Source organism: Lynx canadensis, chromosome X, assembly GCF_007474595.2.
Source record: "Lynx canadensis isolate LIC74 chromosome X, mLynCan4.pri.v2, whole genome shotgun sequence".
Lineage (NCBI taxonomy): Eukaryota > Metazoa > Chordata > Mammalia > Carnivora > Felidae > Lynx > Lynx canadensis.
In genome coordinates this window covers 15,418,551-15,436,428 of record NC_044321.2, presented here as the reverse complement: position 1 = coordinate 15,436,428, position 17,878 = coordinate 15,418,551, and the positions used below count along the sequence as shown (strand labels likewise).

General features: G+C 43.7%; 1 protein-coding gene across 4 annotated transcripts in view; it reads left to right on the top strand.

Moving 5' to 3' along the window:
• SH3KBP1 (SH3 domain containing kinase binding protein 1) overlaps positions 1-17,878 on the top strand; it is a 334,711-nt gene that overhangs the window by 175,512 nt on the left and 141,321 nt on the right. For all 4 annotated transcript variants that reach the window (XM_030304713.1, XM_030304716.1, XM_030304714.1 and 1 more), the window contains one exon: positions 10,995-11,124. In XM_030304713.1, the coding sequence (XP_030160573.1) occupies positions 10,995-11,124 (130 nt within the window). The remainder of the gene's footprint in view (positions 1-10,994; positions 11,125-17,878) is intronic.

Below are 17,878 nucleotides of genomic sequence, written 5' to 3'. Positions count from 1 at the left end.
TTTTTGAGAGACAGAGAAAGAGCGTGAGTGGGGAGGGGCAGAGAGAGAGGGAGACACAGAATCCTAAGCAGGCTCCAGGCTCTGAGCTGGCAGCACAGACCCCGATGTGGGGCTCAAACCCATGAACCGTGAGATCATGATCTGAGCTGAAGTCAGACGCACAACCCACTGAGCCACCTAGGTACCCCTATTTTTTACTTTTTTAAAATTAGTTTATTATTTTTTTTTTTAGAGAGAGAGAGGGCATGAGCTGGGGGAGGAGGGACAGAGGGAGAGAGAGCGAGAGAGAGAGCGAGAGCGAGAGAGAGAGAGAGAGAGAGAGAATCCCAAGCAGGCTTCACAGTCAGCATGGAGTGTGACATGGGGCTTGATCCCACAACCCTGGGATCATGACCTGAGCCAAAATCAAGAGTCAGACACTCAACTGACTGAGCCACCCATGCACCCCTAAACCATATTTAAAAAATTATATGATCAAAAATTAAATTCCCCATTATTCCATTTTACTTGTAATACTGCAGATTTTTGGCCCTTGTCACTGTATAATATAAACTATGCCTTTTTATAATGGATGTATAAATGTCAGTGGATAGTTACTCTCTCATTCTACTGAAAGCTAAACATCGCAAATAAATAAAAGCTCTTCACTGACAGGAACAGATTGAGGTAGGGCCCTAGTATTAGCTTTGCGATACTATAGAATCAATCAATCCCTTCATCAGTAAAAATAGAACAGATGATGTCGTGTATGTGCATATAAATATGTTATATTCTTATTGATTGATTAATTGATTTTACAGTATTGCAAAGCTATACACACACACACACACACACACACACACACACACACACACACACACAAATACACACACACCTTCTTACCCCAAAGGAAAAAAAAAACCAAGACAACTCAGATTTTGTTTTTGGAGGTAGGGACTGCTGTTTTTTTTTTTTTAAATGTTTTATTTATTTTTGAGAGAGAGAGAGAGAGAGAGCAAGCAGGTGAGGGGCAGAGAGAAAAAGGGACAGAGGATCCAAAGCAGGCTCCGTGCTGACAGCAGTGAGCCCGATGCAGGGCTTGAACCCACAAACTGTGAGATCATGACCTGAGCTGAAGTCAGGCTCAACCGACTGAGCCACCCAGGCATCCCTGGACTGGTTTTTTGAAAAAGGTTGAATCAAGTAGAGAATCTTAAAACATGATATTTTATAGATATAAATTAAATTAGATATATATCTTATTAACACAATTAATTTGATTAAGGTAAGTAATATATATCTTATATAATTTTACCTTAAAATAAAAAAAAATGTGCATTAATCTGCCATTTGTCATCTGGCTCATAGGGCCAAGGTGTTTTCCTTAAATATGGGTTTGCTGGTTTGAGTTCTAGCCTGTCTGCATCCATAGTGCATCCTCATGATTTCCTTCTTTTATTTTTAAATGGATTGACAACACTCCTACTAACATTCTACAGCCCACTGCCCCCACTCTCTTCTAGTTATCTCGTCCACACCTGATTTGGCAGTTTGGTTTTTTTAACTTTCAGATTGTTTGCCATTATCCCTGTCACCACTCACTTTCTCTTCACACTTAGGTATTTTTGAGCAGTGTGTGTGACTGAATGGTGGGCTAGCAGTCAGCGCAATGGGCTTAGGCAGGTGGGTAGACACAGCCTGACCCTCCTCTGGCAGGAGTTGACTGCCAGCCCGGAATGCTCAGCCTGGACGGAGTGGGGAAAAAGCAGGGTTGTCCGGGCTGAGTGCACCTGGCAGAGTCACCTTGCTCCAGAGAGCACTTAACATGCCTCTGCCTCCTGGCTAGACTTTGGTTCTGCTCTCATCATTAGATCCATCTCTGCGAACCTAAAAGGACCTGGGCTTCCAGTTCGAAAGGGAAAAGAGCAGACTGAGTTCTTGGGTATAGATATTTTTGAGGAAATCACTGTAAATGCACACTTGCGTCATTTTTGTCCAGAGTGGAGGGGACTAATAAATACAGGTGAAATTCTAATTCTAAGACCAGAGATGGCATATAGACAAGCTCATCAGGAGAAATGGCATTTGAGGGCTCTGGGCCCCAACCTGGCCTTATAGTTTGCAGAAATGCTAACTTGGACTTGCAAGAAACTTAGGCATTTTTTTAAATTTGAGAGACAGAGAGCACAAGTGGGGGATGGGGGGGCGAGGGTGAGAGAGAGAGCGAGAGAGAGCTCAGTGGGGAATGGGGGGCAGAGGGGGGTGAGGGTGAGAGAGAGAGAGAGAGAGAGAGAGAGAGAGAGCGCTAGCCTCTCAAGCAGGTTCCATGCTCAGTCCCAGCCCTACGCTTGATCCCACAACCCTGGGATCATGACCTGAGCTGAAATTAAGAGTCAGGAGCTCAATGGACTGAGTGACCCAGGTGCCCCAAAGTTAGGCATCTTCTTGCACCCACAGCTGAGGTTGCTTCTCTCAGCTAGCGTTAAACAGGCTGTTCAAATTCTTCAGAACTTTGTAAATCAGACAACCTTTGTGGGTATGGATGGGCATTTATGATAGTGTGAATTATAAGACGAAATATGTATATCTGGCCTTTCATTTCTGTCACAGAGCCCCTAACACTCTTGACATTTCCTAAAAGAGTGATAAAGGTGTCTTTTGTTATGTTACACTCTTGACATTTCCTAAAAGAGTGATAAAGGTGTCTTTTGTTATGTTAATGAAGTAACTTTTGAAAGACCTAAGCACTGGGGCTGGCTGCCAGTGGAGCCAATGTGTGTGATGAGAAGGTTGCAACTCTCAGTCCCACCCACTGACCTTGGGGAGGGGAGAGGGGCTGGAGGTTGAATCCCTTGCCTGTGGCCGGTGAATTAATCAATCATGCGTGTGTAATGAAGCCTCCAAAAAACCCGCAAAGGACAGATTCAGAGAGCTTCTAGGCTGGTGAACATGGGAGGTGCGTGGAGAGCGGTGTCTGGAGAGGGTACGGAAGCTCCACGCGCTTTCCTCCGTGCCTTGCCCTGTGCAGCTCTTCCATCCAGCTGTTCCTGAGTTAGATCCTTTTACATTAAGTCTGTGATCTGCTAAGTACAATGTTTCCCTGAGTTCTGGGATCCGCTCTAGGAAATTAATTGACCCTGAGGTGGGCGTCATGGGAACTTCTGATTTATAGCCAGTGGGTCAGAAGTACAGGTGACAAGCTGGATTTGAAACTGGCGTCTGACGTTGGGAACAGGGAAGAGCGTGATCTTGTAGGACTGAGCTCTTCACCTGTGGGGTATGAAGCTGTCTCTGGGGAGATAGGGTCAGAATTGAGTTAAATGGTAGAACCCTGGGCTCATGTCTGCAGAATCGCTTGTTGGTGTGGGGAAACCTCACTCCCCCCCCAACCCCCCCCACAACTGGAACTGGGTCCAGGGACCCAAAATAGCAGGTAATCCTCATTTCATTTTTGGTGTAAGAACTTTGAAGACTTGCATATGAAGAAAGATGCCTTTTGTTTTATGCTTGCCCATGAGAAAGGAAATTCATTTAATTATTATTTTTTTTTACATTTTTATTCATTTTGGAGAGACCAAGAGAGCCAGAGCATGAGCAGTGGAGGGGCAGAGAGAGAGGAAGACACAGAATCCGAAGCATGTGCCAGGCTCTGAGTTGTCAGCACAGAGCCTGACACGGGTCTCGAACCCATGAACCGTGAGATCATGACCTGAGCCGAAGTCAGTCAGACACTTAACCAACTGAGCCACCCAGGTGCCTCGAAAGCAAGTTCATTTAAAAGTGGATTAATTAATAGGTGATCAAAGCATACCTAAATTCTTACCCATTAACGCACCCCTTGCTTTAGAAGGGTTTGTTGTGTTTTCAAAAAAAACGATAACATTAATATAAAAATTTGTTGATTAAAATTCGAGGACCCAAAGAGCTTAGGCTGCTCTTCGCTCATTTCTCCCAATAACTTTGGGTGGACATGACTGATTATGTAATGTGCAGAGATGATAGAGCATATTAAGGTGAGGGAAGCCATGATTAGAACAAAATGTGATTATATTAGAATCATCAGCACACAAAACAGGCTACAGCTGTATAAAAGCAACATGTTTGCAAGTTTAAATGTATTTATAAGAGGTTTACACAGCTATGGGATTTATCACATATTTGAGTGCTTATACTCTGTGACAGACAGGGATTCAAAGATTTATTGAACAGAATCTCTGCCTCGACACATGCTCAGTATCGTCAGGGAGGGTAAGACACATACAGCTAAGAAGCTAACTAATGACCCAGGATGGTACTACAGTGGTAAAGGATGGCATTGACAGATGAGAAAGATTTAACAACTTCTCCACTCACTGAGAGTGGAGAAGATGCTTCCTAGAACAGGAGGAATTTCAACAATGGGGCACGTGGAAGGTGAAAAGTATTTGGATTAATTCAGCAAGCACAGGGTGTATTGTGTAAGGTGCTGGGCTAGTCTGGAATACGGAGGATGGGATATTCGTAGAGCCTTGCTCTGGAGTCCAGAATGACCTGTGAACCTCCCAGCACACGTGTGGAGTATAGGAAGCAGAAGCTGGCCGATGTGGTCAAATGTGGATGACATAAAAGTGACGGTGCCTCCCACACTGAAATTTTAAAGGGGTACCCCCATTTAAAGGTTTCTTACAGGGGTGCCTGGGTGGCTCAGTTGTTTAAGTGTCCGACTTCGGCTCAGGTCATGATCTCGCAGTTCGGGAGTTCGGGCCCCGCATCCAGCTCTGGGCTGACAGCTCAGAGCCTGGAGCCTGCCTCGGATTCTGTGTCTCTCTCTCTGCCCCTCCTCTGCTCATGCTCTCTCTCTCTCTCAAAAATAAATAAACATTAAAAATAAATCAAGGTTTATTACATATAGATTTTCTAAAACTGACACATTCCCACAGACAATTTTCTCACCTGGGAATAGTGACAGGACACCAGACTTCAAGATCTTGATTCATCAGAAAGGTTATCTTACTGGCTTAATTTACTCTTTGCCCATATTTTCAAGCTAGAGTGATAGTAAGGTCTTAGCATAGAGTCATTTAGGAATTTGAAGGCCTGTAGTCAAGCCCGTAGCTGTTTTGAAGGATAGGACTGTCAAGTTTTGCTGAAGGATGTCCGCAAAGGCCCTTTCCACTGTGAGGAACATCATGGTTGTTGCTCTGTCTCATTGGGCAGAGTTTGCCGAAGTCTTAAATAGAAGTTGTCCGTCTTCTTAAATCATTTCCCTTTGAATTACTCTGCAGATTTCTCTTTTGAGGGGGCCCTTTCATGTGTAATAGGCTTCTTCTCAGAAGAACGAGGGGATAAAAAATCACCTTCCTATGTATATGGAACGTTGTGGCCTTGCCAGAAAGAGATAATTTGACAATGCACTACACAGGAGTGTGGGGGTGGGGGAGCGGGGACGGGCCCAGGCATTTAGGACGTAGATAACAGTTGTTTATATTTGGCATAACCAGCTTTCTATGTCTCCCAATCAACAGGGATGGTTATTTAAAGCAACTAAAAAGGAAAATAATGTAGGTATTTATGCCTTCAGGGAGTGGTTCCTTTAAAAATATTTTTTCACTAATTCCACTCATAGAAAAAGGTGTTTTCTAGAAACACTTCGTATTTTTTTCAGCAATGTTCAAAAGGCAAAACTGTGCGTTAGAACATTCACATGAAGTTCTAGAGAAGGTAAAATCAATCAGGTGATAGAAATCAGATGAGTGGTTGCTTGTGGAGGTGGATTGACCAGGAACGGGCACAAGGGAATCTTCTGGAGTGATGGAAATTTTCCGTATGTTGATAGAGGTGAGGGTGACACAGGTGTATACACTTGTGAAGACCGATTTACTGGTACTGTTACAATGTGTGCATCATACGAATTATACCTCAGTTAAAAAAAAAACTTTAAAACTCTCCAAATATTTTTCTAGTGTTTTAAACATCTTCAAAATACTTTTCCTTACCTCTCAAAGATAGGAGAAAAGGGCGCCTGGGTGGCGCAGTCGGTTAAGCGTCCGACTTCAGCCAGGTCACGATCTCGCGGTCCGTGAGTTCGAGCCCCGCGTCAGGCTCTGGGCTGATGGCTCAGAGCCTGGAGCCTGTTTCCGATTCTGTGTCTCCCTCTCTCTGCCCCTCCCCCGTTCATGCTCTGTCTCTCTCTGTCCCAAAAAAAAAAAAAAAAAAAAAAAAAAAAAAAAAAAGATAGGAGAAAGGGCCAGTGTGGAAATTCTCACTTAATTATTTCTGAATAAATGTTGAGATATAATTAATGTAGAGCATTGTATTAGTTTTAGGCATGCAAGGTAATGATTTGATACATGTGTAGTGTATATTTCGACGTGATTACAGCAATGGATTTATTTAACATCCATCACCACAGGTAGTTACAATTTTTTTTTCCCATGATGAGAATTTTTAAGATCTATTCTCTTATCAGCTTTCAAATATGTAATATGCTACTGTTAACTATAGGCACCACGCTCCACATTACATCCCTGGGATTTATTTGTCTTATAACTAAAATTTTGTACACTTTGCCCACCTTCATCTATTTCACATACCCCCAGCCCCTGCCTGTGCCAGCCACCAGTCTGTTCTCTGTATCCATGAGTTTGTGGGTTTTTTTTTAGATTCCACATATGAGATCATATAGAATTAGTCTTTCTTTGACTTATTTCACTTAGCATAATACCTTCAAAGAACTAGGAAGAGAACAAATGAAGTGAAAGTTTGGAAGAAGGAAGGCGAACACAAAGATCAGAGCGTAAATAATGAAATGGAGTCTAAAAAGATAATGGGAAAGATCAGTGACACTAAGAGTTGATCTTCTGAAAAGATAAACAAAATAGACATCATTTGCTAGACTCCCCCAGGAAAGAAGAGGACTCAAAATCAGAAATGAAAGAGGAGAGGTTACAACCGATAACACAGCAATACAAGGGATAGATAGAGACTATTATGAGCCATTATTCACCCACAAATTGGAAAGCCTAGAGGAAATAGATTCATATAACCTATGAAGTCAGAACAAATTTTGAGGAAGTGTTTAGTCATGTTAAGGTGTGGGCCTTTCCTTAAAGCTTGACTCTTCCGTTTTCCTTCCTGGAAAGAACGGTAAAACGGCTCTTGGAACGATGGAGCTGACCTCATTTGCCTGTGTGCCTCTCCCTCCCCTGTGACTCCCACACCCTTACCCCTCCAGCGTTCTTCTCACCCAGCTGTGGGCTACGAAGGGTTACATGCATGTAAAAAGCCATAGCAGCCCCTAAGCGGCACCCTGAGGTAGACTTTAAAGCACGTCCCTTTCTCAGTACGGTCGACAGGTCAAACTTGAACGCTGGTAAGCGGAAACTCTTCTTGAATAGCTGTGTACCCCAGACCGCATGGTCATCTTTGTATTCGCAGGCATCCTCTTTGGTGCCTTACGCATGTAGATAATGTGTATAAAATTGGCTGGAAGTGCTGAAAGTCACCCCGCCACTTCCCCAGCTTCCAACAGGGCTAAAAGCTCGAAGTGGCCTCCTTGGGCAGCGAACCCCCTTAGAGGCTGGTGATTGTGAAGACGTGGGGATTGCAGGGCCCCCAGCACAAACCATTGAAGTTTCTTTCTCAAACACTGCCAGGAGCCAGCCACCCTGTTCCCAGCTCCGGGCCGAAGATGGGGTTGGCTCTCGGGACATAGCCGTGGGCTCCGGAGCTGGCTGGGTCGGTCACAGGGACACGGGGTGGGCGTTGTTCTCAGCCTAGAGCCAAGGCCTGCAGAAGGCCATTGATATGTGTGTTAGTGTCGGAGAAGGTGGGTATCGGCTCCCCTTCGTTACTCTCCTTGGGGCAGAAATTATAAGCCCTCGGTAACATCCACAATCTACACTTTATTGCCAAGGGACACATTTCTACATTTCTTTCTTTTAAATAGACAAACAAACATAAGCAAGCTTGGGTTCTAAGTGGGGGGTGCACAGGGTCTGTATGTTCCCTTCTTTGTTGCTTCTCCAGCACAGTGTCTTTGTTTTGTTCACCACTGAATCTGCCCCAAGGTCCTAGGGCAGCGCGGGCTGGGAGCTTATGAAATATTGGTCGGATAGAGAGGGGCACACACACTTGGGCCCGGCGGCACTTAATTAAGAACAGTGGCTAACACAGTCATGTCCCATGTCCAAAAGACACGTCCCACAGTTTTTGTCCCTTTTGCCCCTCACAGTAGCGCAGGTCCTTTGGTCGGCGAACCGGGGCTTCATAGACCCCCATGGCGGGTTTCCTCGAATGATTTCCCGGCATTTTGTTCGTTTATTCATTCAAAGTGTGAGGTACTGTGCTCTACTCTTTGACTGACGGAATGAATGTAATCACTCTGGGCTTCAGTGTCCTCATCTCAATATGGGAGGTTGAACTCGAGAATACTGCTGAAGAGGAATGGTCGGAGGGCGAGGATCATTTTTACCCCCCACCCCTCACCCCGTCTCTAGCCTGGATCTTGCAACTAAAGCAGCAGGGTAAGGGAAGAAATAGCACTGAACGACTCTCACCGGTCCAGGGGCCGGGCAACCCGCCCCGCCCCCACTGCCACGGCGCCAGTGATGGGGAGTGTACCCCCCAGGCAGTGAGCGGTGGTTTTATTGCCCCTCCGCTCCCTGCCTGCGTGGCTAATGATAGACCTCTGCTCTTTCCCTCTTGGCCACTCCTCTCAGACTGTGCCGTGACATGGATACAGGCATCTGGGCGTGTGGTGAGGTGAAGACACCCCTGTTTTCCCAGCAGGCGGCTGACCAATCCCACACATCAGGAGTACTTCCTTCAGGGATCTCAGGCTGGAGCCGCCTTTTACTGGGAACGGAACTGTTTTAGATACTGTCAAACCGAAATGAATGGAGTTGGCCCGGCTGCCCTGCGCTGTCTGTCGGGGATTACGCTAGGGACTGCTCCTTTGTGGTCTGTGCCCTCGGTTTTTCCTCCTGCCCTGTGATTCTGGGAGAAAGAAGGTCGTTTTATGGTTTCTTATTCAGGACAAGTACAAAGGACCCCCGCTATAAATCCGGTGACTATTTATATTCAGGCTCATGGCGAATTTTCCCAACCATCCTAATCCTATAAAAAGCTCCTTGAAAGAATAACACATATCAGTTGAGTTGGCATAGTAACATGGAATGGTTTCAACTGAAATGCTGTTAAATGCCACGATTTGGTATTGAATAGTCACTGGGACAGTTGTACATGGATGTCTGGATGCTTTCCCGAAGATTTCTGTGATCACGCAGATATAATCGCCACTGTGCAAGTCTGTATTTCATGAGTTCCCTAACAAATGCTCCAAACAGCATTCTCGTTGTCTCCACTGCACAGGTCCTGTCAGCTCCCCCCTTTCTGGAGTGTCTCACGCACCCCCTTCTCCTACTTACATCTATCATTCATCCTCTTCAAGGCCAACCTTAATTTTGATTTTTTTTTTCTCAAAGGCTTCCTGTAGCATCCCAAATCTCAGTGAGCTCGACTTTGTGTAACCAGTCTGGTTTGTGCTGAGTCATGGCATTTTCCCATCTATCCACTGCCCATTACTAGCTTTTTGTCACACCAGTCCTCTCCCCTCTTTCGATCACGTGCCCTCTCTCCCTTCGACAGTGTCAACTGCTTGAGGGAAAAAACAGCGATGCCCTGTACAGTTCTGTGTCCCTAGCCCTTAGTGTAGAGTCGTAATACATTTGTCTTTAACACTGAATGAGTGTATTCATTATCCCCATTGTATAGATAGGAACTCAGGGTTTGGTTTGGTAGGAAATTTGAATGAGGTCAGACAACTGCTAAGCTTCAGTAGGATTTGAACTGGACTTTTGACTCTAATATCCCTTATCTTTTTTGTTTTAATTGTTTTAGCTGTTAAATTGTATTTGTCAGTTTGAATTGGTGATATATGCATGTGGTAAAAAAAAAATTCCAAAGGTTCAGGGTCTCTTTCTGTTATATCGCCCACACAAGTAACTTAATGCCTGCTTCTTCTCAGAATGTTCTGTCACTTTCCTCCAAGAAGCCATCTTGCTGTTCTCTTAGTGGCTCCATCATGAAATCTTGGAATGACTTTTTACCTTCCTCTTGATCGTCCCAGCGAACTGGTGTCTCAAGACCAGCTCATACCTCAGAGGGCCTTCCAATCCATACCTGCCTTCTGCACTGTCACTGCTCCCCCAGATCCGGCCTCACTCTCCCAGCCAGAGGACTCCAGTCTGGCCGCCCTCCCTGTCTCTCTTCACCCAGTTGCGGTTCTTCTCAGGGTTATCTACAACCCTTCAGAAACCTGCAGGGAGTTCTCCCTTCCAATTGAGTTTGTAGCTCAGGGCTTGTCAATTGATTTCGTTAGGCCATCTAGTTAATTTGGGTAGTCTGGGGAAGCCATGGTCAGTTGTTAAATAATGGTTTGAAATGCATAAAATGAAGCCTACGATTATAAAGGGAACCATTGCAGTAGCTATCAAGCTATTTTTGAAACAAATTTTGATATGATAATCTAAGTTTAACTTCTTATCTTAATTAATATATAATTCCCTACGAACACATTAAATAACAAGGTCCCCAGCAGGTTGGTAACTATCACCACTTCATAGTACTGATGGGTGAAAATGATATCTTGAGATACCCACACCATCTGTGATGCGATATGAATATGTCCATGAGTTGTTTGGTGACCAGTCACAGGTCCGTCTACTCTTACTGTGTTACCTACATTTTGTAAGCAAAGGAAATGCCAAATTTTAGTTTGAGGTTAGCAAAAACGAAGTGTTAGTTATTTTCCACTTGTGTTTATGGGCCCCAGGCTCAGCCCCCCGCCCCGAGTCTGAATCTCAAGACTCCATGAGGTTGGTGATCTCATTCCCTGTTAACTTGTAAACTCTGGGTCCTTCTGCTCTCCCTGTGTGGGCTCTGCGTTGTGCACCATACAGGTAGGAGAGAAGACTGGGAACCACAGTGTCTAACCTGAGTCCTGCATCTCTGTTCTTGTGTTTGCATCTGTGCAGGTAGAAGAAGGATGGTGGGAAGGCGTTCTCAATGGAAAGACTGGAATGTTTCCTTCCAACTTCATCAAGGAGCTGTCGGGGGAATCGGATGACCTGGGCATTTCCCAGGATGAGCAGCTCTCCAAGTCAAGTAAGGAAGCCCCCGATGCAGGAAGGGAGTGTGGGCACCCACAGGTGCTGCTCCAGCCACCCCTCTGTTCTGTAGCCTGTGCCGAGTGACAGTGACAGAAGCTCACGAGTACACTCTTGGTTATGCTGCCTTAACCCCTGTGGTTTAGTAGGTTATCATTGTAAAGGTGTGAACTGCACACCTTTGTGAGTGTGCAGATGCACACTGTGCATCTCTGGATGAGTGACCGTCAGCCTTCATGCCGTGGTCCTATTCCCCTCTGGCTCCCATTACTGTGCTTCCATACACTTCTAAAGTGTCACTCCCTGCAAGTTGATAGTTATTTTTTAAATGAACCAAACGAGACTGTATTTCTCACCGTCCCTTGAGCAACTTGGAGAAAAATGGCACACCCACACACACAAAACCCGCTGGTGGTGAGAAGGGCTGTGCTCGGGACGACTGCATGCCAGGTTTCTTACAAGTATGACAAGACAGCGGAGAGTCCAGCCCCACCTTGGGTGAGCATGCGTGTCTTTCTGCGATGGTGAGAACGAACTCCAGGTCTTTCTTTCTCCAGGGCCTGAAGCTCTCCTCCCTCCAGCTTCTCTGCTACCCTTTCCAGCTCATGGAGCAAAAGGTCAGGACCGGGAAGCTTTGTTCTCCCAGTCGCTAACCCAACTTCCTACGTGGGCGTCTGTGTATCTCATGTGCCGTCTTGAGCCAAGGTCATGGTGTGAATGTCGTAAGCGGCTCGACTGTGTCATAGTGGTGGGCCACTCCCTGGGGTGGCAGACTCCCCTTTTAAACCCAGTGCTGTCAAAATAATACTAAAACGTCTTTCTTTTCCATTTGGGAAAATCTGACTTGAGTGGTGCTCCCAAGTTAGTTGTGTCTCTTTTATTTAACCAGTAGCACGATGGACAGGTTCCCGATTTGGAGGTAAAGCCACTTCTGGAGAAGTGCTCGAGTGACCTTCTTCCCTTGGTCTCTCAGTAGCGTGGGCTCCTATGGCCTGTCATTCATAGAAACAGCAGATCTGGCTGGTTGGCTCATAGGCTTCAGCTATACCCTTTCCTTCCACTGCCAGAGCCAGGGACCCCACTCCACCCCACCCCTGAACTCCGTTCCATCCTAGGGTCTGTGGTAGGAAAGATGGGAGGTGATTTTGGAGCAAATGAAGCATCTTGCAGCTCCTGCTGCCTTCTCTGGCTTGGGGTCAGGTGATTCTCTGCTTCCCAGTTGTACCTGGTAATTGGGTCCTACAATAACAATACTGTACCTCAAGGATGTTGTAGATTAAATGGGCTTTCTAAGAGGGAGGACCAAATCGGATCATTATACCATTATTTCCATGGGGGAGTGTGTTATGAGTTCTAATGGCAATTATGTACATAAACACCTCGCCCATATAAGGCTGTCCGTAAACGGTCACTTTCATTGTTAATCCTGATAAAGCCCGGGATGTAACCAGTTTATATATTGAGGCTGCTGCATACCATTTGGTACCCTGCTCACTGAAGCGCGGTCTCTGCATGTTTAAATTACTTTGGGACTCCTTGGCTGAGGCAGAAAAAGAGATCTGGAGAGGTATCGGACAACCTGTTTGGGAGACCCTTGACCTCTCGGTATCCTGCCATTGTTAGCTATGCTTTCAGAGCTGAAGGGTCAGAGAAGTAATGCCTTTTGTATTTTTGGAATTACTGAAATAACTGTCTCCTCCTGCTCTGATTTAATAATATGGACTTTTGATCCTGCCTGACTCCCTCAGCCCCAAACACATGGTGCTGGAATTTCTGGGGTAGGAAGTTAGGAGACTCAGTGGAATGGTCTCTACTGGTCACCTAGCCTTCCTTCACATACTTGGCAGGGGCTGTTTCTCTTGGAGAGACTTTTCTCCCCAACACTCATTCAGTTGAAAGCCCTCCATTTCAGGACTAGGAGAGCCCCAAATTTCAGCAGCCACATTTAGTTACCTCAGATTCTGTCCCATGTTGAGGGGGTTGTGAGGTCCCTGAAGAGGCATGGTCTCCTAACAAGGATGGATGCTTCTGAAAGAACTACAGAGCTTTGGCAATCTTCCAGTATGTACAGTTAGGACAAGAGGGCCCATCTCTCCATCTCTCCATCTGTCCGCCCATATCTATCCATCTTTTCTCCTTCCTTCCTTCCTTCCTTCCTTCCTTCCTTCCTTCCTCCCTTCCTCCCTTCCTCCCTTCCTTCCTCCCTTCCTTTTTTCCTTTCTTCCTCATTTTCTTCTATTCCTCATACATCCAACCTTTACTGAGCCCCTGTTATTACTAAGACACTGCACACGACACTGAAGATATGCAGAGACAAATCAGATGGGGTCCCTGCCTTCAGTCAGCTCACATTATAGAAACTGGGTACAGAAACCAGTTCAGGGAGGTGCCCCATGTGCTCCATGGGTGGCTGAGGAAAATGGTATACAAAGGTGGAGAGACCAGTCCCATCGGGATGTGGGGACAATGGTGGTCACAAAGGACTTCATAGAAAAGCAGATGTGATGATAACGTCCCTGTGGCTTGCTGCCTTGAAGCAATCCCCTGAAAGAGAAAGAGCATCTCTCAGTGTTCTCATAGGTTTTTTAGTAGCTGTTTACACTCTGATGATAAAATGTGTATCAGATGGTAAAATGTATAAAATGTAGATCAGATCACACACAGAAGTTATGTATACTGGGAGGATTTGTTTAAGTGGAACCTTTAGCTTTAGAATGATCCTACTTGTTCTCTACTGCCAGAGAATGGCATCAGTAGTTTCAATGTGCTTTATTTTAACTTTTTAAATTTTAAAATAATTACAGAATCACAGGAAGTTGCGAAAAAAAACAACAACCCAGAACTGTACAGAGAGATCTCACATACCCATCACCCAGTTTTCCCCAGAGATAATATCTTGTGTGACTATAGTAAATGCCTATTTACTTTTATTATAAAACCGAGAAAGACAAAGGTATAGCTAATGCACAAGAGACATCTAGGTTTTTACTCTGGTATGAGCTAAGCTGTATTTAATCAAGGTCTGTGTTAGGACAGCCCACTTAATATTCCTAATGTTTGTGCCATTTTGGTAATTTTTAGAGAGGCTGGTCGCATCCTAAAAATCCTGTTAATTTAAATGCTACCAGACATCATGGTGAGGTTTTTTAAGACAGACAAAATCTATGTCCTGGTGCATATGAATACAACTTTGTGTACATTGTGTCCTTGTATATCTCTATCTTGCGCACACATACACACACACACACACACACCTCTATATGTGTACATAATTATTTGGTATTTGTACTCTTCATATTTCTATTTCCAGAAAGTATTTGAGCATAGTTATTAAGTTGAGTTTTGTCAACCAGTGATGAATGTGATAGAAGAGACCTTGCATTGTATTTATGCGGAAGTGTGCCCGGACAGCTTGACACATGGCAGGGGTTCAGTAAGCTCTTGCTGAATCCTTTGTCACTCGAAGACGGCATTTTCATCTTTGAATGACAGGTGCAAGGTGCTTGAACTTGCTTTTCTTTTACCCTGATGTATTTTTATATATGGTGGTTGCTTATGAAAATCTCGGAACTTTAGATCTTTGTTCAGGGTAATCTAATCTGTCAAGGAAAGAGTTACAGCAATTGGGTTGGTTGATATGTTGGTTTAAACCTTTTACCTCAGATAAGAAAATTCATAGCTATGTAGTAGCAAAAACTTGCTGCATATTTAAATTTGAAAACACTGTTATATTTTATAGGATTTACGAAACATTAAAGGTACTTTTTCAGATATTTTTATAAACTTGTTATTATAGAGAATTTCTAACATACGTACAAGTCAAGAGAATAGTGTAATGAACCCCTGAATGCTCATCACCCAGCTTCAGCAGCTATCGGCCTTTGGCCACTTGATTCTATTTATACCACTGCACGATCTTCCCCCATATTATTCTGAAGCAAACTCCAGATATCATGTAATTTTATCCATAAATATTTCAATATGTATCAATAAGAAGGTGCCTTAAAATACCCTATCGCACCAAAAATAAATAAATAAATAAATAAATAAATAAATAAATAAATAAATAATGGCAGTTCCTCAGTGGAATTACAGGTGCAGTCAGTGTCCGCTTCCCCTCAGGATCTTTTATTTTTAGTACAATTTGTTAGTTTGAATGTGCATGCGAAGGAGGTACATGCATTGTAATTTGTGTCTGATTATAATCAGATTATGTTTCAAGTCTTTCTAAACCTATAGATTCCTCTCCATCTCTCCTTTTTTCCTTGTAATTTTTTACTGAACAAACTGATGTCCTTTGTCCATTAACTTCCCACTGTAAGTCTTTGCCGATTTCACCTCTGCTATATCATTGACTCTGTGTTCCTATAAGTTGATAATTAATATAAAACATTTTTTCCCCCAAACTTCATAGATGGTGATGGGTCATCTATATGGAGGCTCATAAGGTCCGGCTGTCTTTCTTGTTGAATGTTAGCAGCCACTGATGATTATCACCCGGATCTGTCAGGGCTTGCAAAGTGACACCAACAAGGAACGTTTTAAAAGAATGAAGTGGGCTCCCATGTAGCAGACCAATGGAGAAAAAAATTTGAGTAAATTAGGTTTTTACAAAATAAAACATCCCAGTAGTTGTAATAATAGTGCAGGCAGGATCTTATGTCAGGGATGGAAAGGAATTTAGCCATCTTCTGGCCTGGTGTCAGATAAGAACACTAAAGTCTAGTGAAACAAAGTCCTGGGTGTGGCATGGCTTATGAGTGACACGGCCGCAGTCACACGCAGGCTTTCCACACACACTTTGGTATTGCCTTTATTCTGGCCTGCAGTTTCCCCTTTCACAGAGCGTCTGACAAATTTCAAATTGTAGTGGAGTTTAGCTTATTTCTTCTGCTTATCACGGATCAGGATTAATTACCTTTTCATTTTCTGCTTTGCATGTGCTAGTATTGACTAAATAATGTAAAATGTAGCTAGTCAGAAATTCTATTGTATTAAATTGTAATCAGAGAATATCCTGAATCCATGACTTATTTGGGCTGAGGGGCAAATCCAGATCTTACTATTGTCCGATCTCATTTTCAGACAAATTTTGCTTCATATTTAAGGCATAAACATATATTTTCTTGTTTCTAACATCTTTTTTAATATTACTGAATTTCTCAGATTCTAAAGTAATTGTTGTAAAACTAAAAAGTATTCCTGTTAATTTTCTTTAAAGAGACATTGTTTAGCTACAGAAACATTTTCAATTATTTTCCATAATTTTCAGAGGGAGAAAGTTTGCATTTCCATTCTATAACCATTAACAGCCATGAGATTTCAGTTTGAATTGACTTTGTTGTTTTCCTAATTCCTTAATTGGGAATGTTAGATTCTGATGCTTTAGTGACTTGTGAAGCTAAGACAAAGATGGAGACAGCCTTTTAAAACTTGGGGCACACCGCTTTCATGATACACAAATATCGTATTTCATTAGTTGTAAGAAACAGATTGTTCTTTTTTGTTTTGTATTTTCTGTTCTTTTTAATATTAGATGGTATTTGTTTTGTGTATGATCTTCTGTTAACAGTGAAGGGCAATTAACAAGTTGACAGAACAGTTTCAGGCAAAATTAAATGCTATGATAAGCGTACGATTTTGTGTTGAAATTCTAAAATTCTTCCTTTTTGCAGCGTTTTCTGCAAAATATTTAAGTATTAATATTTAATAGTGATGCTAGAGGATTTCTCCCAATAGAGTAAACAGCACTTATATTCATGAACTTTCTTCCAATTGCCCATCTCTTTTGCTCTTTATTTTATTATTATTTTTTATTTAAGAGAGAGAGAGAGAGAGAGAGAGAGAATCCCAAGCAGGCTCCATGCTTAGCAAAGAGCCTGATGCAGGGCTTGATCCCACGATCCTGGGATCATGACCTGAACCGAAATCAAGAGTCAGATGCTCAATCAGCTGAGCCGCCCAGGTGTCCCTCTTTTGCTCTTCAGTTAGAACAAGTATGTCCTCACTCAGTCCCAGCCCAGGCATACAGCATACAGGGGGTTTTGCACCAACACTTGGCCGTTCGGAGACATCAGAGCTGTGGTGTCCCTCAGTGATCCTCAGACTTGGTCCTAGGAAAGAACGCAGGGAGGTTCTGTTATATTTGGAGGGACTTTATCAAAATACTGATTTCTTCTTCTTACGTTTACTTTTTCTGACGCTGAGAGGACCCTTGCTGTTCATTTTGGGAGGGCCTTGATTGCAAAACATCTACATTCCTTAGGAGTAATATCACCTTAATGACCAAAGGGGAGTAAAAATTTGCCCAAAGAAAGCAACGGCTGTTACTTGCTCCACTCTTTTGTCATCAGAGTCCTCAAGAACTGCAAATCTAACAAGAACCTTTGGAACACTTGATTGTTTCTTTGGATGGTTCTTATGCAGCCAGTGATTGTGAACATCTAAATTTGTGCTTTAATTGGACGGAGCATATTTGTCATAAAGGGCAGATTTCAGGGCAACGGTGTCCCACCATGCCTGTAGGACACGGAAATGGGACATACCCGAGGGCATTTCAGTCGCTGATCTGATCACTCACAGCTCTCTTCATGTATCAGGGGCGACGCGGCCCAGAAGCTGACTTGGTGGTTCCTTATTGGGGTTTTCCATTTTCCTAAAGAATGTTCTAAGAAGTGAGACAAGTCGCTCCCTCCCTCTCAGTTCCTCTCTCTGTAAACATAGCCTGCCTTTCCCTCCTTCAGGCTGATTAT